The sequence below is a fragment of the Capricornis sumatraensis genome, chromosome 8 (assembly GCF_032405125.1).
Source record: "Capricornis sumatraensis isolate serow.1 chromosome 8, serow.2, whole genome shotgun sequence".
In the NCBI taxonomy this organism is placed as follows: domain Eukaryota; kingdom Metazoa; phylum Chordata; class Mammalia; order Artiodactyla; family Bovidae; genus Capricornis; species Capricornis sumatraensis.
Genome location: NC_091076.1, coordinates 98,913,664 through 98,936,196, shown reverse-complemented (window position 1 = coordinate 98,936,196; position 22,533 = coordinate 98,913,664). Strand labels below are relative to the sequence as shown.

The 22,533-nt window shown below is 45.6% G+C and overlaps 1 protein-coding gene across 1 annotated transcript; it reads right to left on the bottom strand.

Annotated features, from left to right (window-relative positions):
• Nucleotides 1-1,099: 1,099 nt before the first annotated feature.
• On the bottom strand, nt 1,100-5,279 carry C8H17orf58 (chromosome 8 C17orf58 homolog). The gene is made up of 4 exons (XM_068979198.1): nt 5,204-5,279; nt 2,372-2,908; nt 1,949-2,140; nt 1,100-1,290 (listed from the first exon to the last, which is right to left on the bottom strand). The coding sequence occupies exons 1-4, from the start codon at nt 5,277-5,279 to the stop codon at nt 1,100-1,102; spliced, it is 996 nt and encodes a 331-aa protein (XP_068835299.1).
• Nucleotides 5,280-22,533: the final 17,254 nt, after the last annotated feature.

Sequence of the window (22,533 nt, the reverse complement as noted above, 5' to 3'; positions counted from 1 at the left end):
TTTCTCTTCAGTGCAGTTATTTTTCTTTAGGCAGTCATCTTCAACCAAGGATTATCAGTGTCTATTTACAGTTTCACATTAAGTAAAGCACAACTTGGTCTTCTGGGGGGAAAAAAAACAACACTGTTAATGTCTTTGTGGGCTCAGATATAAAATCAATAATTCAGTTCGCGATTAAATATTTTTCAAGCTAGCTGGAAAACGTTTAAGATTCACATGTTGCAAGCCATCATTAAATACTGGTTCCAGGGTTTGGGGAGTGAGTTTGAGAAATGCTTTTTTTCCCAAACCTTCTGGGGCTCAGTGAGGCTAAAAAAACCAGGTGCATCCAAGATCTGATTTCACAGCAGGATTTACTGCTTTACAAACACAAACACGATACTTGGTCTTAATAGAAAAATGACATCAGATACACCCAGAATATGTCTGGCATTGGGATAGCTGCCAATATGGCACAAAACAGGATTTTAGAACCTGGGCGGCGTGAAAATAAACTGTATCTTGTATTTTGGTACATCAGGAACACCTGTTGCTTGAAATAAGACCTTCGGTACTCTTAAGTGGAAAACTTCAATACTTGTCTTGGGCTCCAACTTTAGTGTTTGATCTAAATGTGATTTAAATGACATTTCATACGTCTGACTAGTGCACTTACTGTTATGTACAGAATTTAAAATGTGATGATTTTAGTATAAAATCTGGTTTGATACATGATATAAACTACTTGGAATTGTATATTTAAGATCAAGCAAATGTTTTTGTGAACTATTTCTACTGAAGAATGTATTTAAATTAAAATAATTAAAAATAAACAACATGAAGCAGTGATCTGTTAACTGGACAGGTCAGTGAGCTGAGCTTGTGTGAAGAACTGGCACACCAGTTGAATAACCCCGCCATGGAGCTCAGAAGCATAACCAGTTAAGAAGCCTTTTGTAAATAAGACAGTGACTTCAAGATGAGAGTTGGGACTTTCAAATAGTTCCTAAAGGGACTATGTGCTCTTTCTAAAGGAAAATCCCATTATATGATGATAAGGCCTTTCCTGTCTCATTGCAGAATTTAAGTTTCAGATCCAGAAATGCCCAGCTGGTGTTTTTCAGATGCACTGGGCATGAATTGCCCCTTGCACTTGCCCATCCCTTTTTCGGTTAAATCTTTTCACGTAGCTGCTGCTGCTCCTGAGTAGTCCATCTCCTGGGCGAAGGCGTCCTCTCAGGATTTGAAGCAGAGCTGTAGGAAGCTGCCTTCTCTTATGGTAGATGTGGCCCATCACAATATACCTGCTGCCTGAAGAAAAAAAAAAAAAGCCAAAATATAAAGAGTTATCTTTCAAGTGCCATGTAACAATAAGAAAACGTAACACCTTTAAGACATGCCTATAGCTTGAATCTATGATCTTGCTGCGCTTGCTGAATCTCAGACATTCAGATCTCAGACAACAGGTGGAAACAGCTGAGTGACCTTTACAATCAGATTCTCAGGCTGTTAATAGCCAACACTAGGAACAAAGGTTCTAATCACAACAGTACCAGCAGGATTTTACAGAGCACATTTCTAGAAAGATGTAGGAGTGGACATTCCTCGCCCCCCGCCCCCGCAAAGACGACTATAAACAGTTTAAACAGCCCCTTAGGCGTGCCTTCTGGCAACTGTGTTCGGTCATTCACTACACTTGTCAACAAATAAGAGACTTGCTTTGTGCCAACGCGAGCAGTTCCCATCCTTAACCAGAGGAGCCGGGAGGGGGTGTTCGCTGAAGGAATTTAAATCACAGAGTGGCCGAAGAGATACCTGTATAAATTCTATTCATTTTAGAATACCCTTCCCCCCCCCCAAAAAAAAAATGGTACTGAGATGACCGATAGGGACAGATCTGTGGCATATACAAGTTACAAAGTGGCATAAAGTGCATATTCAAAATGGTCCCTTCGGTCAGTTTCAATACCTGGCTTAAATTCTGGACATGGTTTATTGCAACTAGAGGAGTCTAGGGCTAGTATGTGGACTCGGAAGAAAAACCCGTCCGGAGTGATGTACAGGCGGTTCATCTTGTACAGCCCGTCTCGGTCCACCAGGAGAGTCACCAGCCGGATCCCTGTGCCGAGGACGTCTACATCATGCACGATTCCGTTCAGTGCTGCTTTCAAAAAACAGAGTTTGGAGAAATGCATAGCGCTCACATCCTCTTTTCTCCCCCCAAGTGCGTTTCTTACAAATCTCTGGGGCTTGAAAGACCGAGTGGGTGGGTTTCTCTAGGGCTGGGTTTAGGGGCCCCGGGCCACAGCCTGGCGCTCTCGGCTCGGAAAGGCTCGCCCCCTGGCCTGGGCTCGGTCGCCCGGGCCCGGGAGGAGCTGCGGGCGGGACTCACCGAACTCGCTGGCGCAGTAGGACTCGCGCTCGTCCAAGTCCGCCCTGCAGGGGCGCGCACACGTCTCGGCGCCCGGCTCGGCGTCCTCCCCCTGCAGGGAGCCGAGATGCTGCGGCGGCGCGGGCGCGGGTTCCGGGGGCGGCGCGGCGGCGCGCGGCCGGTTGGGGTGGGCGGGGCCGGCGGGGATCTCGGCGGCGCGCGCGGAAGGCCGCACTGCCGGGAGGCGCGGGGCCCGGGCGCGCGCCCGCCGCGGGGAATCCCCCAGCGCCGGCTGGTGGCGCGGTGACGCGCGGTTCTCGGCCTGCGCTAGGCGCGGGCTCGGCGGGCCGGCGGGTGCGCGCGCGGCTTCCCGGAAGCCCGCCCGGTTCTCCGCGGGCGGCGGGGGCTTCCGGCGCCTCAGGTCTGACCAGGCGCGGGGAGCGGCTTCGGCCGCGCGCGACCGCCGCGCGGTCTCGGGGACTGGCTGCGCCCGGGGCCCAGGCATCTCCGCACTCGGGCCGCCGCCGGGGTCGGGCTTCCGGCTGTGGGGCGGCGAGGCTGTAGGGAGAGAAGAGAGCCCGGGGAGGCCATTAGAGGCGGAGAGGCCGGGGAGGCTGAGAGGAGAGGGCAGGGGAGGGGGCTGGTCGAGAGGAGGGGGGCAAAGAGGAGACTGTGAGGGGAGGACAAGGGAGGGGGAAGGGGAGAGGCCGAGAAGAAGGGAGAGAGGCCGAGAGGAGGGGAGGCGAGGTGAGGCCGGCCGAGATGAAGCTGCGGAGGGGAGGGGAGGAGAGGCTGACCGGGGGCGGGGGGGGAGGAGATGGGGGACGATGTTAACGGAGCCGTACACCTGCGAGCGGGGGACCTGGAAATGAAGCGGAGAGAACCGGAGAGGGGAGAGGAAGGCGCCCCCCGGTTAGGAGAGGAAAGACGCCCCAGCTTCTGATGAGCACGGGTTTCCTAGGCCTCACTGGAAGACCGAGCTGAGGGTCTCGCCCTGTGAGAATGAGGACAACTAGGAACATTTTTCTCACCACATGGGAAGATTTCATTTTGTTAAGGACCCTGTCTAAATCAATAGCTTTTAAAATTACAACAGCCTATTTGTTCTAGGACTAAACACAACTGACAACTCTAGTTAAATAACAAACTCTTTTTGCCCTTTCTTTAATATATGTATAAACATCCGCCTTTCTGCTATGTACAGTTTGTTGAGAAAGTACCGAGAGCAAACCCCAGGGGGAAAGGTCTCATATTACAGGTTCTCCTAATTGTTTAAGCGCCCCTGACAACAGAACTATTTGGTTTTCCCATCCGTATTTACACTGTCATCTTGGTCTCCGCAGAATCGAGCATTTGTAAGTGGATTTTTATCTGGCTTCTTGGACACCGTTTATTAGTAAACCACAGCTTAGAAAGATGTTTAAAGCGTGGCTGGGAGGCAGAAGCCCCCGGTTAAGTGTGAAAGCACACACATCCCTTACATGCACCCCTCCCCCCGCCCCGCATCATTTTCGTGGTAAAGAAAAAGCTCCTAAATGGCATGGCATGGAAACAAATTTTTGAATTTATTAGTGATTTCCCCCAGCCTTGCAGGCAGGTTGGTGAGCAAACTTCAGCCAGCTTAGAAGTTGGGCAACTTTCCATGCCCAGTTACACAATATTACCTCCCCCTTTTGCCTGGGTCCCAGTGCCCTCCAGGCGGGCACAAGAGCCCGTCTTTATTTTTTCTATTGTTTTAACGGCTGGTTTTCAGTATTTCTCTCCTCTGGCATCGAAATGCATGGCCTGCCCCTTTGCAGTTCTTGCAACACTTCATTTAAAGTGATTTATCTTGCCAAATTGACAATCTTCATTTCAAGTGATTTATCTTGCCAAATTGACAATCTCCTTTAAAATCAGCTTTCAGCCAGCAATAATCGCCAGTTATAGCTCATGTTTTTGCAGAGAGGTTGATTCTGACTCATTATGTTCAACGTTGCCCATACACAGCTGAATAAAGTTCTGGTGGATATCCAATTCCTGACTGTCAACTGTTGACCTCACAACTGCTTCCCCATTGATATCACCATCTGTTGTCATGGGAAAGATTGTCTGATATTTGGGTTAAATGCCACTGAAGTCATTCAATTTCCATGTGGAAAAATAACCCAAAGTAAATTGCCCTGCGAGGTGCGGAAGCTATTTTTCCCGGAGATAGTGAATCGAACAGAACATCTAAATAAAAGCCAAACAAAAACACCTCTCCGCAGAGAACCTCTTGTTTCTTCATTCTCTCAGTATTTTCCATCTCATGCATGAAACTGTGTATATATGTTTTGTGTGTTTTAAAGACTCAGGTGTCCCAAGGCAATTGGTTGGGGCTGCAGGGAGAGGGAAGAGAGGTCCGATTTCGGCTCCCTCCGCCCCCAGCCGCGGCGGGGCGCACCCAGCGCCTGAGATCGCCGGCGGGACGCGGACCCGGGCGCAGGGCGGACCCCGAGCTCCTGGGGCGCCAGCCGCCCGCCGCGTCCCGCGAGCCCGGCCCAAAAGGCTTCCGAAAGGCGCGCCACGACCCCTTTTGACACTTTCCCTCCTCTGTGATGGAGCAACTACTTAACATGCAAAGTTTTCTCCAGCCTGCCAGGCTCGCTCGAGATCATTTCAGTAGCTGAACAACTGGCTTCATTCCGAAAAGGCTGCCAAGACACACACAATCTTGGGGACACATTTTGCTTCTTTCAAACACGAACACGGACCTGGAGTCTCCGGTCAGCCCTGACCCCTTTCTCGTCCCTCCCTTCGTCGCGCGCTCTCCGCACCTCGCCCCCAGATTTCCAGCCCCTCTCCCAGGGCTCAACGTTTCATCGATCTTACCTTTTCTCTCCGCCACTGGGGCTTCGGGAGAAGATCCAACGATCAAACAGAGGAGCCAGAAAGCTCTAGCTGTCATGTTTGTAGACACGGTTCCCAGGCTCTAAAACTGAGCCTGGGCTTTTGCTCTTTCTCTCCCCCCACCCCTTCTCCACACCCCCACCCCCGTTCATGCTAATGAGGGGCAGCCTTTGGGGAAACGGGAATCACTCACTGAACAGACCATTGGAACAAAACCGAGCTGCAAGGATTTCTCCCACCTCCTAAGGGGGAAGAGCACGTGGCCTCTCAAAGTTGTCCCTGGGAACGTCTGTCCTGCGATCTGCGGGCAATGAGAACATCAGATCCGACACTTTAAACCCGTGTGGGCTTGCGGGCTGGGGCTGGGTGGAGGAGCGTGTAGGGCGGCAACACCAAAAAAGGGTGTTGAGGGGCTGAGGGACTGGGTGTGGGAGAATGAGTGATAAGGAGATTTTTCTAGATTAAGCCAACAACAATTGGGCAAATTAGAGCCTAAGACAGTTTGGGCTTGTGGAAGGGAGGAGATTCCAGGTGACAGAAAATTCATCCCAGAATGTGTCATGGATTCTGAGATGAACTAAGTCACTACATCCTGGGTTTGATTACATCATATATGTAATATTTATTATTCTAGAGTCAGAAAGGCCCAAACGCCCTCATAAAATATTAATAGCTTTTCTTCTCTCTCTCTCCTCCTTTCCCTAATTGAAATTGGTATCTAATTGGCTAGATTCATCAAGTCTTTTAGCCACCAGGTGCTAGAGGATGGTGGTGGTGGTAGGTGGTATAGTCACTAAGTCGTGCCTGACTCTTGCAACCCATGGGCTATATAGCCCACCAGGCTCCTGTGTCCATGGGATTTCCCAGGCAAGAATACTGGAGTGGGTTGCCATTTCCTTCTCCAGGGGGTGTTCCCAACCCAGGGATGGAACCCGCATCTCGAAGCCGTGTCTCCTGCATTGCAGGTGGACTCTACCTCTCAGCCACCAGGGACAGTGAAAAATCCTCCCCAGCTCTCTGATGATGGCTCACCTCCTCAAGAAAGGTGGGTTTTCTGTTTTTTTCTTTCTAAGAAAAACTCACTCACTACTTGGGTCTGAATTTTTTTTTTTAATATTTATTTAGCTACAGCGAATCTAGTTGCAGCATACAGGATCTTTTGATCTTCGTTGTGACAGGCGGGTTCTCTTTTAGTTGAGGCATGTGGGATCTAGTTCCCCGACTAGGGATGGAACCTGGGCCCCCTGTGTTGGGAGCCCGGAGTCCTAGCTACTGGACCACCAGGGAAGTCCCATTGGGTCTGAATTCTTGAATGGCTCTGTAAATTCAACCTGAGCTAAGAACCCTATCCCTCAGATTGAACTGAAACAGCATTCACCAAAGAGGGAAGTAAGCTCACCGTAGTAAACCCACAACTTTCCCAATGTGTATCTCATTTCAACAGCTTCCCATCCAAGAGGAAGGGGAAGTATGTTGAGATGAAGGCATTTTTATCTTAAGCACGTGAGCCAACAGTGAGATGCAGCGGCTTAAAAAGTTTTGCTGCATTAATATCTTATGTCTCAAAAATAATAGTGCTAATGAATCTGTCAGATTCACTGGTGCAGGGCAGGGTGGATATCATGTTTTCAAGAAAGACACTGGACAGCTAGAAGGAAAACAGTAGAGTGCTAAGAGGGCTGGACTCCATGATGGTCAAGTTCTTTGGGAAGAACTGAAGATAGGCAGGGTAGGCAAACAAAAACATTTTTTATATTTTGGGAAAGAACTGGTAGGTAGAAGTTATGAAGTGACAGGCTTAATTTCAGTTTAAGAAAGAATATTCTAACAACAGAGATCTCCAAGAAAGGGCTGCCTTCAAGGGTTGTAACAATGAGGTCCTGGCCACTGGGGATGTCCAAAGAGAACATGATTCAGGGATACTTGTAGAACAGATTCCTGGATTAGGTGTGTTGTGGATTGAGGGGTAGAGTAGATAAATGAGCTCTAGGGAGGAGTTGCCTGTCCGGTCACAGGCTGACAATATGTTGGAGGGGATCACTGTATCTGAACACTGGTCCTCAAATTTCCTCAGTTTGAAACTCACTTTTATCAATAGATCAGATTTATGGAACCAACTCATGTTAACCAAACTCATAAAAAGCAGATGTATAAACCAGAATATCGCTTATTGTTTTGTAATAGGGAGGATATAGCAAAGATGAGTCAGAGGTCTAATTATTAATCAGAAGTTCCCTGTTGAGAACTAAATCAAACTGCAGTTGACGATGGGCTCATCTTTCCTCATTCAAGTTTTAGAGGAGCAAATTCTCTGTTTCCTCCAAAAGAGTATATCTCTTCAATCACTACATGTCTTATGTACATCAGAGTCAGTGTCTCCAGATTCTGGCCAAGATCAAAAAAACACTGTGAATTTTGTGTTTTGGGTTTACAGTTTTGGGGGCGGGGAGGGGGCAGGTGCACCAGGTCTTTCAGTCGTAGCGTGTGGAATCTTCCATCTCATTGTGGCATCTGGAATCTTTTAGTTGCATGTGTGATATTCAGTTGCAGCATCTGGGCTCTAGTTCCCAACCAGGGATTGAACCCAAGTCCCCTGAATTGGGAGCTTGAAGTCTTAGCCACTGGACCACCAGAGAAGTTCCTGGGCATTATAATTTACAGATGTCATTAGATTCCTTTCTTTCACACACTCTTTCTTTAAGTTAAGTGGAATAAAATTAATTAGGCTTAAGCTTTCTCAGTTACAACCACAGCTCAGACATAGTTGCCTGAGATTATGTTCAAGTCACCCAGATCCAATTTGGGGTGTTCCCGAAACTCTTCTGTTTCAGGAATGCTGTGAATGAAAGCCCTGAAGCCCACACCCTGAAATGTAGAGGCAGAGAGTGGACTGGAAGTCTCCTAGAGGCTCCTGGGGTGGCACCAGCCTGGAAGGACTTGCCAGGGTCCAAGGCTGGGTCTTGGGCAGCATACCACTTGCAGGCGCCGAAGCCATATTCATGGTGGAAAGTGCAAAGAGCTCAAAGAGATGGAACTATGTAAGCGAGAATGCCACTTTATTAATTTACAAAAGATCGACTCAGGCAGACCCGAGTCTCATGTCAACCTGGCTAACATTCTCTTTCTATAAACAAGTCACTTGGGAAGCCCAGTTATCATCAGGGTGGTTGGTAAGGATACAAGGATTCCTTATATGATTGGAATGTTTAAAAGTATTGGTTTCTCACAATGTATAATGTCCATCCATGGAGACATGCCCATCTTCCATGTGTCAGATGAAAAAATCTAAAACCCTAACTGCCTTCCTCTCCCCTGCCAATCACTGGCATTTTGAGTGTATCTTTCCGCTTTGCAAATATTTGTTGAGCATCTACTGTGTGTTGAATAATAAAGAATTTGTGCCAAGTTCCTAGTATGGAGCTTCTAACTCTTGGAATTTCCCAAGTGAAGGAAACATCTTAATTATTCATGAGCTTCCTAGATCACACCTGAGTTTATGCTAATGAGTTGACACTTGGAGGGCCCCTTGATAACTTAGGGCTGGAATCTGGCCATCAGAAACACCAACCGTGCAATTAGAGGGTTGGAACTTTGAGCCAGCATGACCTCTAGGGAGCAGAGGCTGGAGATTGGGTTCAATCGGATGGTCAGTGTTTTAATCCATCATGCCTGCTGAATGCAGTGACAACTCAGTGGGGCTTCTTGGTCAACGACCACGCTGATGTGCTAGGGAGCAGCAAAGTCTGCTCCATGGAGAGGCAATGCCAAAGTTATGCATTTGGGACCCTCCTAGATCTTGTCTTATGTGTCTCTTCATTTGATTGGTACTGATCTGTATCCTCTCTAATGAAACTGATCATAAGTTATAGCACTTTCCTGAGTTATTATAGAGAATTATCAAATCTGAGTGGAATCATGGGAACCCCCTAGGTTTGTACCCAGCTGTCTGAAATAAGGGCAGTCTTGTTCTGGATCATCTGCTCTTTAACTAATGAGGTCTGCACTAACTCTGGGTGGTTTCTGTCAGAACTGAATTGCACCCCACCACTCAGTTTTCAAACACTGTGTGCCACGGGAATTTCCTGGTGATCCATTGGTTAGGACTTGGTGCTTTCACCGCTGGGGGCCAGGTTCAACTCCTGGTTGGGGAGCTAAGAACCTGCAAGCCTTACGGCATGGCCAAGAAAAAAAAAAAACCCACTATGTTCCAGGAGTTTTAGAAGCCAGAAATACCCATCATCATCATCATTTTTCAAAAAGAATATAGTACTATTGCTTTGGTTCCCATTTGGTAAGGGCTTCCCTGGTGGCTCAGAATCTGCCTGCAATGTTGGTGACCTGGGTTCAATCCCTGGGTTGGGAAGATCCCCTGGAGAAGGGAATGGCAGCCCACTCCAGTATTCTTTCCTGGAGAATCCTCATGGACAAAGAAGCCATGGGGTCAAAAAGAGACATAATGAGCACCTAACACTTTTCACCAGATAGACCCAGGAGGGCAGGCGTTGCAGGCTGAAACAACAGCACATGCAAAGGCATGGGGATACAAGAGAGCATGTGAGTCTACCCAGGCCCAGAAAGCATGGCAGCTTCTTAGGAGGGTGACGTTGCTGAGAATCTTGATGACTATAGACGAACATTCCACAGACAATGGTAACTAGCTGCTTTATGTATTTAATTTTAGTTTTTGGCTGCTGCTGTGCACATGGGATCTTAGTTCCCTGACCAGGGATTGAACCTGGGCTATGGCAGTGAAAGCGGCCCAGTCCTATCCACTGGACCGCCAGGGAATTCCCCAAATAGCTGCTTTTAAATCTTTATTTTGTTTTCCTATCACTGTCCATTATTGTAATGAAAAATTTGGAAAATAAAGAGTAGACACAAGAACTACTACCATCACCCTCAACAACCACTGCAATAATCCCATGTTTTTCCTTCCAGGCTCTTTCTGAGATGCCATTTTCACACAGATGCCTTCAGTGGACGAACACTATTTTGGATCCAGTGTTGTTCAGATGACACCATGACAAAGACACATTCCTGTTTCACCTGCTGTGTATACAACTTTGTATTTAGCTTTTATTCGATGAAAATTAAAATATTATAGGGACTTCCCTGGTGGTCCAGTGGTTAAGACTGGCCCTTCCAAGACAGAGGCTGTAGGTTTGATCCCAGGTTGGGGTACTAAGATCCCACATGCACAGCATAGCCAGATTTTTTTTTTTTTTTACAAATTAAAATATATTACACACTCTTTGTAGATTTGAAATCTCCTAAATGCATAATATGTTCTCACTTAGACAAATCATCACTTGTACATTTTAGACTGTTTTCAGTTTTTGCTGTTGTAAAACATTCCGTGTCCCCATTAACAAAGGAATGAATGTATTGAGACATACTGAAATACTATAGAGCAGCATTTCTCCACCTGCCACGTTTGACATATTGAGCAAGATAATTCTTTGTTGTGCATTCTTCGCCAATATCTCTGGCTTTATCTACTGAATAGCAGTAGTGCCCCTCCACCGCCAGTTGTGACAAGCTAAACTGTCTCCAGACATTGCCAGATGTCTCTTGGAGACAGAATTGTGAACCATATTCAGTGCTAGACAGCAATGAACATAAATGAGCTACAACTACAAAAGCAAAATATAGATGAATCTCATAAACGTGATATCAAGTAAAAGAAGTCTGACACATAAGGCTGTATGCCAAGGACTTCCCTGATGGCCCGGTAGTGGAGACTCTATGTTCCAGTGCAGGGGGCTTGGGTTTCATCTCTGATTGGGGAACTAAGATGCTACATGCCAAGATGCATGGCCAAAAAAAAGAAAAAACTCTTTATGGTGTAATTTCATTTAATTTCTATACACTCACAAATAGACAAAATTAATTTATGGAGTTAAAAGTCAGGCTATGCTTATCCTGGGGATAGGTAGTGACTAGAAAGAATATCTGAGTGGGTGGGGGGATGAGTTCTTTGCTGTTGAAGCTTTATCTATTAATTTCTCATATCTTACATGACAAATATTACTGTTTGTATAGTAGAATCTATTGGTTATTTTTTTGTTATGCCTTCCATCCCTTTATGAAAGTCTTTAAGATCTATATTATTGTTGTTCAGTCGCTCAGTCATGTCCGACTCTTTGCGATCCCGTGGACTGCAGCATGCCAGGCTTCCCTGTCCTTCACCATCTCCCAGAGCTTGCTCAAACTCATGTGCATCAGGTCAGTGATGCCATCCAACCATCTCATCCTCTGTCGTTCCCTTCTCCTCCTGCCTTCAATGTTTCCCAGAATCAGGGTCTTTTCCAATGAGTCGGCTCTTTGCATCAGGTGGCCAGAGTATTGGAGCTTCAGCTTCAGCATCAGTCCTTCCAATGAATATTCAAGACTGATTTCCTTTAGGATGGACTGGTTGGATCTCCTTGCAGTCCAAGGGACTCTCAAGAGTCTTCTCTAGCACCGCAGTTCAAAAGCATCAATTCTTCAGCGCTCAGCTTTCCTTATAGTCCAGCTATCACGTCCATACATGACTACTGGAAAAACCATAGCTTTGACTAGACAGACCTTTGTTGGTAAAGTAATGTCTCTGCTTTTTAATATGCTGTCTAGGTTGGTTACAACTTCCCTTCCAAGGAGTAAGTGTCTTTTACTTTCATGGCTGTAGTCACCATCTGCAGTGATTTTGGAGCCCCAAAAAATAAAGTCTGTCACTGTTTCCACTGTTTCCCCATCTATTTGCCATGAAGTGATGGGACCAGATGCCATGATCTTCGTTTTGTGCATGCTGAGTTTTAAGCCAACTTTTTCACTCTCCTCTTTCACTTTGATCGAGAGGCTCTTTAGTTCTTCTTCACTTGCTGCCATAAGGCTGAAAGTGTGATCTGCATATCTGAGGTTATTGATATTTCTCCCAGCAATCTTGATTCCAGCTTGTGCTTCTTCCAGCCCAGCGTTTCTCATGATGTACTCTGCATATAAGTTAAATAAGCACGGTGACAGTATACAGCCTTAACGTACTCCTTTCCCTATTTGGAACCAGTCTGTCTTTCCATGTCCAGTTCTAACTGCTGCTTCCTGACCTGCACACAGATTTCTCAGGAGGCAGGTCAGGTGGTCTGGTATTCCCATCCCTTGAGGAATTTTCCACAGTCTGTTGTGATCCACACAGTAAAAGACTTTGGCATAGTCAGTAAAGAAGAAGTAGATGTTTTTCTGGAACTCTCTTGCTTTTCCGATGATCCAGCAGATGTTGGCTATTTGATCTCTGGTTCCTCTGCCTTTTCTAAAACCAGCTTGAACATCTGGAAGTTCACAGTTCAAAGTACTGTTGAAGCCTGGCTTGGAGAGTTTTGAGCACTACTTTGCTAGTGTGTGAGATGAGTGCAGTTGTGCGGTAGTTTGAGCATTCTTTGGCATTGCCTTTCTTTGGGATTGGAATGGAAACTGGCCTTTTCCAGTCCTGTGGCCACTGCTGAGTTTTCCAAATTTGCTGGCATATTGAGTGTAGCACTTTCACAGCATCACCTTTTAGGATTTGAAATAGCTCAACTGGAATTCCATCACCTCCACTAGCTTTGTTCACTGTGATGCTTCCTAAGGCCCACTTGACTTCGCATTCTAGGATGTCTGGCTCTAGGTGAGTGATCACACCATTGTGAATATCTGAGTCATGAAGATCTTTTCTAGATGGGCCTTTGTCGGCAAAGTAATGTCTCTGCTTTTTAATATAAGGTCTAGGTTGGTCATAGCTTTTCTTCCAAGGAGTAAGCATCTTTTAATTTCATGGCTTCAGTCCCCATCTGCAGTGATTTTTTTGCCTGTCACTGTTTCCATTGTTTCCCTATCTATTTGCCACGAAGTGATAGGACTGGATGCCATGACCTTTGTTTTCTGAATGTTGAGCTTTAAGCCAACTTTTTCACTCTCCTCTTTCACTTCACCAAGAGGCTCTTGAGTTCTTCGTTGCTTTCTGCCATAAGGGTGGTGTCATCTGCATATCTGAGGTTATTGATATTTCTCCTGGCAATCTTGATTTCCAGCTTGTGCTTCATCCAGCCCAGCATTTCGCATGATGTACTCTGGATAGCAGTTAAATAAACAGGGTGACAATATACAGCTTTGACGTGCTCCTTTCCCAACTTGAAACCAGTCCATTGTTCCATGTATGGTTCTAACCATTGCTTCTTGACCTGAATACAGATTTCTCTAGAGGCAGATAAGGTGCTCTGGTATTCCTATCTCTTTAAGAATTTTCCACAGCTTGTTGTGACCCACACAGTCAAAGGCTTTGACATAGTCAATAAAGAAGAAGTAGATATTTTTCCGGAACTCTCTTGCTTTTTTGATGATCCAATGGATGTTGGCAATTGACCTCTGTTTCTTCTGCCTTTTCTAAATCCAGCTTGAACATCTGGAAGTTCACGGTTCACATACTGTTGAAGCCTGGCTTGGAGAATTTTGAGTATTACTTTGTTAGAGTGTGAGATGAGTGAAATTGTGTGGTAGTTTGAACATTTTTGGCATTGCCTTTCTTTGGGATTGGAATGAAAACTGACCTTTTCCAGTCCTGTGGTCACTGCTGAGTTGTCCAAATTTGCTGGTATATTGAGTGCAGCAGATAAAGATCATTAACTTCTAATAAATGTAGATCTCTTTCTGGACTTTCTTCTCTGTTATTTCATCTGTTTATTTTGGTGTCTACAATGGGACATTATTATAATGATCTTATAATATAGCTCTATTCTCAAAAATTGTTTTGACTATTATAGTTTTTCTTTTTCCCAAGTGAACTTCAAGGTTATTCTGCTAAATTGGAAAAAAAAAAATGACCCTGGGATTTCTCTGGCAATCCAGCGGTTAAGACTCCATGTTTCCATTGAAGAGGTCACAGGTTTGATCCCTAATCTGGGAAATAAGATTCTGCATGACTCACAGTGTGGGAAAAAAACAACAACCAGAATTTGCATTAAATTAAAATTCCACTAAATACATAGATTTGTAAAGGAATTGGCAACTGTCATGTATTATCTTTGTAGCCATTAAAATCGAATATCTCTACATTTTTGAACCTCTTCCTTCTGTTAGAATATTATCATTTTCTTCACCTAAGCACTAACCATCTCCTGGGTAATATAGAAAGATATTTTTTCTTTATATTTTCTAACTGGTTTTGGTAGGTGTACAGAAAGGATAGTGATTATACCTGATCATATATATATATATATATATATATACCTGATACATATATATATATTCTGATATATATTGATATTTATTGCTTATATCCCAATTTGTATATATACAAAAATATTTCAAACTGTTTGCCATAGATTCCCTTGGATTTTCTCAGGGGAAAACTGTAAAATTTTGAAGTAGTGGTATTTTGCCTGTTCCTCTCAAATATTTGTAAAACTTTCATATTGCATTGATGAGAACTTCACAAGCTATTAAATAATCTCAATCATAGTCATCATCTTTGCATTATAAGTAGTTCTCATTTTCAGGGAACACCTCAAGTGTTTCACTTTCAAATGAATAAAATTTCACTTTATTTCAGGGATGTCCACACCATTTCAGCTTGGAAATCTGACAGATACCCCTTTTTTTTATTGCTTTCTTAATACTACTGATCTGAATATGTCTTCCACGTATTTTACCTTCTCACTCGTCATTTTTGTCTCTTTATCTTTTTCCTTTTCATTCTGATTTCATTTTCAGTAACATCAACTATGAGTTTGGCTGTGCCTCGAATGTATGATTTCTTAGTTCCCTGACCAGGGATCAAACCCACGCCCCCTGCTCTGGAAGCACAGAGTCTTAAATACTGGACTGCCAGGGAAGTCCCCTAGTTAGTTCTTTTTCTGTTGTTCACCCTGTTCTTTCAATTCAGTCTACTCCCTGCTTGTAATTTCCTGATTCACAAGAACAATTTCTTCTTGTACATTTTTTGGAAAATATCTGCTCCTTGAAATTGTCTTTGGGATTCTTTGTCATCATTATTTGAGGTATATCTTTCTCTGAGCATTTCTAAGGGGGAATTTAATAGAAGGAGTTCCCTGGTGGTCCACAGACTCCAGCACTTGCACTGCCAGGGCCCAGGTCCAATCCCTGGTTAAGGAACTAGGATCCTGCAAGCCATCCAGCACAGTCAAAAAAAAGAAAGAAAAAAGAAAGCTATTTTATAAAACTAAATGCATTCCATTCTTTATATATATATATATATATATATATGTATATATATATAATTTTAATGTATTTATTTGTTTTGGGCTACACTGGGTCTTCATTGCTTTACACAGCCTTTCTCTAGCTGTGACAAGCGGGTGCTACTCGATGACGGTGTGCAGGCTTCTCACTGCAGTAGCCTCGCTTCCCGGGGCGCACAGGCTGTAGGCAGGTGGGCTTCAGTAGCTGCGGCTTGTGGGCTCTAGAGAAGGGGCTCTGTGGTTGTAGTGCTCAGGGTTAGTTGCTCCACAGGCGGCACGTGGAATCCTTTTGGACCATCAATAGAACCAGTGTTCCCTGCATTGGCAGGCAGATTCCCATCCTCTCTGCCACCAGGGAAGTCCAGAAGAAAGCTACTGAGAATAATATAAAGAATACCTGCATAAGCCTGGCCCAGTTTTATCAAACCTTAATAATTTTTCCATATTTGCTTCTTTTTTAATGCTTAAAAATTACAGATATAGTTGGTGGCAGCCAGTCTCCGGGATGACTGGCCTCTAGTGATCCCTGCTTCTTTGTGTTCACACCTTGTGTAGTCCCCTGGCATTGCACGGCCCCTGCATGCAGTGGGACTGGCCTGAGTGACCCATAGCATATGGAAAAAGTGGTAATAAATGCTTCCAAGTCTGGGTTACAAAAGACTGAACTCTCACCTCTCTCTGTTTTCATTACATAATTTTATTTCTTCTTACCATCCCCCTCCTTCTTCACTCTCAAAATCTCATCCTTTCTGTTAGATCATTTCCCCTGAGGGAAGCCAGCTGCTATAATGGGAGGACACCAGACAGTCCAAAGAGGCCCATAGCAAGGAAGCTGCTGAAGTCCTCAGCCAACAGCCAGTGAGTAGCTGAGGTCTGCCAATAGCTGGTAAGTGAACTTGAAGGCAGATCCTCTCCCAGTTGAGCCTCCAGATAAGACTGCAGCCCCAGCCCAGAGCTTGACTGGTCTCTTCCTGAGGGACTTGAACCATCCAGTAAACCATTCCCAGATTCCTGGGGCAGAGGAAGTATGAGTAATAAGTGTTTATTGTTAAGCTGCTAAATTCTGGGGTAATTCATTTTGCAGTAATAGGTAACTAATACAGGGTTGAAGGCCCCTTAGGCTCCTCCCTAATCCAATTTATTTTCCTTCCCAGAGATAATAATCTTTATTCTGAAATGGGGGTCTTTACCATTCTCCTGAATGTTTTTCCTATTATGAGTGCGCTAGCTGCCATTGTAAAAAGATATCATCAATTAATGTTGAGGAGTGTGCTGCTGCTGCTGCTGCTGCTGCTAAGTTGCGTCAGTCGGGTCCGACTCTGTGCGACCCCATAGATGGCAGCCCACCAGGCTCCCCCGTCCTTGGGATTCTCCAGGCAAGAACACTGGGGTTGGTTGCCATTTCCTTCTCCAAGTTGAGGAGTTTAAAAAATTATAATTCTAAGTTTTGCTACATTCCATAAAATATGCACTTGTAGTTCAATAACGGAGAAGGCAATGGCAACCCACTCCAGTACTCTTGCCTGGAAAATCCCATGGACAGAGGAGCCTGGTAGGCTGCAGTCCATGGGGTCAGTAAGAGTCGGACACGACTGAGTGACTTCACTTTCACTTTTCATTTTCATGCACTGGAGAAGGAAATGGCAACCCACTCCAGTATTCTTGCCTGGAGAATCCCAGGGATGGGGGAGCCTAGTGGGCTGCTGTCTATGAGGTCGCACAGAGTCGGACATGACTGAAGCGACTTAGCAGCAGCAGCAGCAGTTCAATAAATGATCTCTGAAATGAATGATAATAAAGTTGGGGAACTTTTCCCTTTTTAATGTGGGAATTGCCTAGTCTAATGCTATCAGTTCAGTTCAGTTCAGTCACTCAGTTGTGTCCAACTCTTTGCGACCCCATGAATCGCAGCACAACAGGCTTCCCTGCCCATCACCATCTCCCGGAGTTCACTCAAACTCACATCTATGGAGTCAGTGATGCCATCCAGCCATCTCATCCTCTGTCGTCCCCTTTTTCTCCTGCCCCCAATCCCTCCCAGCATCAGAGTCTTTTCCAATGAGTCAACTCTTCGCATGAGGTGGCCAAAGTACTGGATTCTAATGTTATAATGAAATGTAAAAGAAAATCTATTGTTAATAATAGCTTGCACCTACTGAACACTGTTCCAAGTATTAAATCTTTGTATAAAATATTTTTTTATAAATCTTTGCATGAACATATGAGCTTTTACTTTTATTATCCCAGATTAGGGATAAGAGAAAAATTAAGTAACTTGCCCAGGGTTATTCAGCTGGTAATCAATGGATACCAAAACCATTAGCTAGTCTGCTTTATATCAAGTAGAAATTAAAAAGAAGGGAAAAGATACAATTAACATAAATGTAGCTGTTAGAGGCCTCCTCTGCAAATGCCCGTGAGGTCTAAGTTGATCATCGTAACTGCCTTCTTCCATCATTTATTCTGTGTTTCTCCTACCCTCTGTTGGGCAGGGCTCAATGCTTGGTAGCGAGACTCAAAACTGTATTCCTGTAAGACTTGCATTCTTGGCAGTCCTGTCGTTACTGGATTGCTGTATTTTCCTATTAACTGAGTCTTTGGGACAAGAGCACACTAAGATGTACCTCCCGTGAGTCCTTGGATTCCTCTTTCCTCCACTAAGTAGCAGAGCCATTTTCCCCTTGGTAATCACATCATTCACGGGACTGTCAGAGCTGGGGCTGCTGTAACCAAGTACCACAGCCTGAGTGGCTTACACAACAGACATTTGTTTCTCACAGTTCTGGGGCTGGAACTCTGAGATCAGGGTGTCAGTATGGCTGGATTCTGGTGAGAGCTCTCTTCCTGGCTCACAGATGGCTGCCTTCTTGCTGTATTCTCACATGAGAGAGAGCGCGCAACAGAGAGACAGAGAGAGAGAAAGGGCGCCAGACACTTCTCCTAAGGACGCTAATCCATCACGGGGCTCCACCCTCATGACCTCATCTGAAAGCCTCACCTCCCCATACAGTAACACTGGGACTTTTACCAGTCGATTTGGGGGTAACATAAATATTCAGCTCATAAAAGTGACACCCCCTCGCCTTCTCCGCCTGTTGATTCAGCAGCCTTGGGGGGTCCCAGATGGTCAAGGGGCAGCCTCATCTCCAGTTGAATGGAGCCATAATAGTGTCTCCTGGCCCAAACATCTCTCCACTGGTCACTAGGACCTCTGGACCCACTGAGCCTCTGGCAAGGAAAGCAAATAAAATAAAATAAAATAAATCTTCCAGTGGATCATTAGCGGTCATCGTGGGAGAAGCCACCCGTACCTCCTCTCCTTAGTTCCTGGCCAGGCGCATTCTGGCAATGCCTAAGTCCAGGAATGGTAGTGCTAGAAGCCCTGCAGGCAAGGAAGGCAAATCCAGACCCAGAACACGTGTCTGTCCCTGTGAGGACCGGCTGCTGTCCGCACATCCCAGACTCCCTGCAAACAAGACATTATTGTTTTGCCTCTCAGGATGCGACCCTCCCCTTGATGAAGCGCCCTCTGCTGGCTTTTCCTCAGACCTGCGGCCACGGGCATCTTCTAATTGGCATCTATGTCTTGGTTCCTCGGAGAAGGCAATGGCACCCCACTCCAGTACTTTTGCCTGGAAAATCCCGTGGACGGAGGAACCTGGTGGGCTGCAGTCCGTGGGGTCGCTAAGAGTCGGACACGACTGAGCAACTTCACTTTCACTTTTCACTTTCATGCATTGGAGAAGGAAATGGCAACCCACTCCAGTGTTCTTGCCTGGAGAATCCCAGGGACAGGGGAGCCTGGTGGGCTGCTGTCTACTGAGTCGGACAGAGTTGGACACGACTGAAGTGACTTAGCAGCAGTCTTGGTTCCTTATGCTTTTATTTGAGGAACCTTTCTCCTTTTATTTGAGGAGTTGCGATGCCTCCTGGTTTCACTGATGGAGGTGTTTGTGCTTTTGTAGGATTTCTGAGAGTGGAGAAAAGTGGCAGCCGTACTGTAATCTGGTAAAATTTTAAACTTATGACAATTCCGAATGTTAATATTATTGTATTGCATTTTAATATTAATTCTGGTGTACTTTCTGACATTCTTATATGAGTTTGGAAAATTTGGCTGGATATAATACTAATATTTACCCCTTGACCCGCTCCTCACATTGCCTGAAATTGTGTGCATGAATGCTCAGCTGTGTCCAACTCTTTGGGACACCATGGACTGCAGCCCGCCAGGCTCCTCTATCCATAGAGTTTTCCAGGCAAGAATACTGGAGTGGGTTGCCATTTCCTACTCCAGGGAATCTTCCCGACCCAGGGATCAAACCTGCATCTCTTGTGTCTATTGCATTGACAGGTGGATTCTTTACCATTGAGCCACCTGGGAAGCCCTTGCCCCTGAGATTGCCTGGGGACAAAGAAAAAAAAAGATTAAAATGGGGACAATTAGAAAGGCCCTAATATGTTTTTATGAGGTATATCAATAATATAGTCATACCATCCCTGTTTGTCAAGCCTCTAAGGCAATTCCTAGATGAGGAGCCAGCTCATTCTTTGTTATGGGGCTGTCCTGTGTGCTGTAAGATGGCAAGGTCACCATGTCTGCCCAGAAACCTCAGAAGGCTAGGTTGAGTATTAGCTCCAATACCTGCCACCCCAGTCTTAGTCAGTGATAGAAAAACCATCTCAGAACTGTCTCAATTGGCCATTTAAGTTTGATAGTATGAGACTGGTTGATGATAAGCAATGCATCATAAAACTTTCAGATGGAAAGGAGAGTGTTTTGTGGACCATTTGTTTGTGGGTATATGTGTGTGGCAGATTTAAGTTATTAGTTCTTAAAATCTTTTAAATGGCAACAACTGAACCAAAAATCTGTCAGAGAATTTTGAGACTCATTAAAACCAAATTCAATAAGAGGGAAAAAACAACAACAACAACAACAACAGTCTTCATCACCTAAGGTCAACAATGACAATGGAGCAATCACTATGGAATAATCAAAATAAAATGTACAACGTTTGTGCTGAGGAAAGGAGCCGATGCTTTGTGTGGCTAGTTAGTATGCAAGCCTCCTTTTAAGAAATTATCTCTTCCCCTTAATGAGAAGAATTGGTGGGAGGGTGATTCCTCTGTGGCCCCATGAATCAACAGGAGAAAGTTGGGCCAACTGTAAGCTGTTCCAGGGAAGCTTGATTCTGGAGCAAGTGACCCTGGGATGATGAAAGCCATCAGAGGCACTTTTTGCAAGCCTAGCTGCATGGCAAGTGGCAATGATGGCAGCAGTGGTGGCCTCTTGGCAGGTGGCTGGCTCTGAGAGTCACTATACTTCCAGCTTCTTCTTCTGGGGGGCCTTTGGTGTGTCCTTTGATTCTGGCTAGCCCCCACAAGTGGTCCTCCAGTTTTTCCCAACCCCATTTAGTAAGCACCCCCCTTCCTCATAGCGTTCCAATGAGTTCTCTTTTGCTTTGCTCTTTTTGATTGGGCTGGTTTGTTTTCATTGTTAGAAACAAGAGGGAACCAGCAAAGGAGACTGAGAAGCTGATTGGAGAACTGAGAAAAAGGAGATTTTTCTGGAAGCCTGTGAAAAAACGGTTTGTTTCAGGAAGGAACTGGGCAAGAGTTTCAAACTTCAGGGCGAAGTCAAGCAAGAGAAGGAGTGAAAGGTATCTCTTAAACTTGCCAATTCGGAGGTCAGTATCCAGGAGGAGTGTGTCCAGCAACAGGGGAGCAAAGAGTACATGCCAGGTGGAAGGAAGGAAACCCTGGGTGTGCAGGAGCTACCCTGAGGCAGCTTGGCTGCTTGGAGGGAGGTGCCAAGGTGCCACCTGTCTGCCAGATGCCCAGGACCGAGGGTGAGCTTTTAAGGAATAGAGAAACTGTAGAATGTTCGGGGTCTCAAAGGAAAGCCAGAAGAAGGAAACTATAAAGATATAGACAAGGTGGAGGGGATCACTGGGCTTACACTTTTTAAATGTTTACTAAGTGTGGCAGTTCAGACTGTAAAGAATCTGCTTGTCATGCAGGAGACCCAGGGATTGAACCTGGGTTGGGAAGATCCCCTGGAGAAGGGAATGGGTCCCACTCCAGTATTCTGGCCTGGAGAAGTCCATGGACTGTATAGCCCATGGGGTTGCAAAGAGTCGGACACGACTGAGCGAATCTCACTTTCACGCCACCAGTACTCTTGGCTGGAGAATTCCATGGACAGAGGGGCCTGGCGGGCTATAGAGTCCATGGGGTTGCAAAGAGCTGGACCCCAGTAACACTTCGTTTTTTTTCACTCTAAGTATCAGACAAGTTTCCTGAGGAGAAGGCGTTTCAAAGCAAAAGCAGAGGGAGGGAATGGCCTGGACTGGAGGAGGGACATACTCTTCATGTGAGACAGAAGAGGGAAGAAATGGGGGAGATGGTGGAGGTGAGCGTAGGCGAAAACGCGGAACTTGCATTGAATGACTTGAATCTGGGGTGTTCAGCAGGCATTGACTTCAGCTGGGATGAACTATGGTGAGTGAGTCACAAAAACACCTGCCAGAGAGAAGGCCCGGGGCTGAGAGGAGAGGTTGGAGGAGGTGGGAGAGTCCGGTGAGCTCGCTGGAGGCCCTAGCAGGCCAGTTAGAAGCCCAAAGCGTGGAGGGCCTGTGAGGAGTTAGTCTTGCCCAGCCCTCAGGCTGAGGGTCGTGTATGACAGCAATCTTGCCTTGGGACCAGGGAGACAGTGTCGCTGTCTGTTGTCCCCAGATGCTGCCCACAGGTGGAAAGTGGAGACAAGGCAATTCTAATTTTTTGAGCCCCTACTGTAGCAAGGACCTAATGTGGCCACCAACTCTGAGGCACCAGGAATGGAGCTGGAAATCATGCCCTGGGCTTTTTCATTTGTTAGTCTGTTCTGGCTTTTAAATGTAGCACCCTCTTGCTAATCTTAAAAGGGGGCGGGGGGTGGTGGTAGTAAAGGTATCAGCTAAATTTTCCCATTGATTGTTTAGCTTTTTTTCTTGAATAAATGTTTAATTTTGGAATAATTTCAGATTTAATGTTAATAATTTCATAAAGGTTGCAAAGTGGGCTCCCATATACCCTTCAGTCAGTTTCCCCTATCGCTACCAT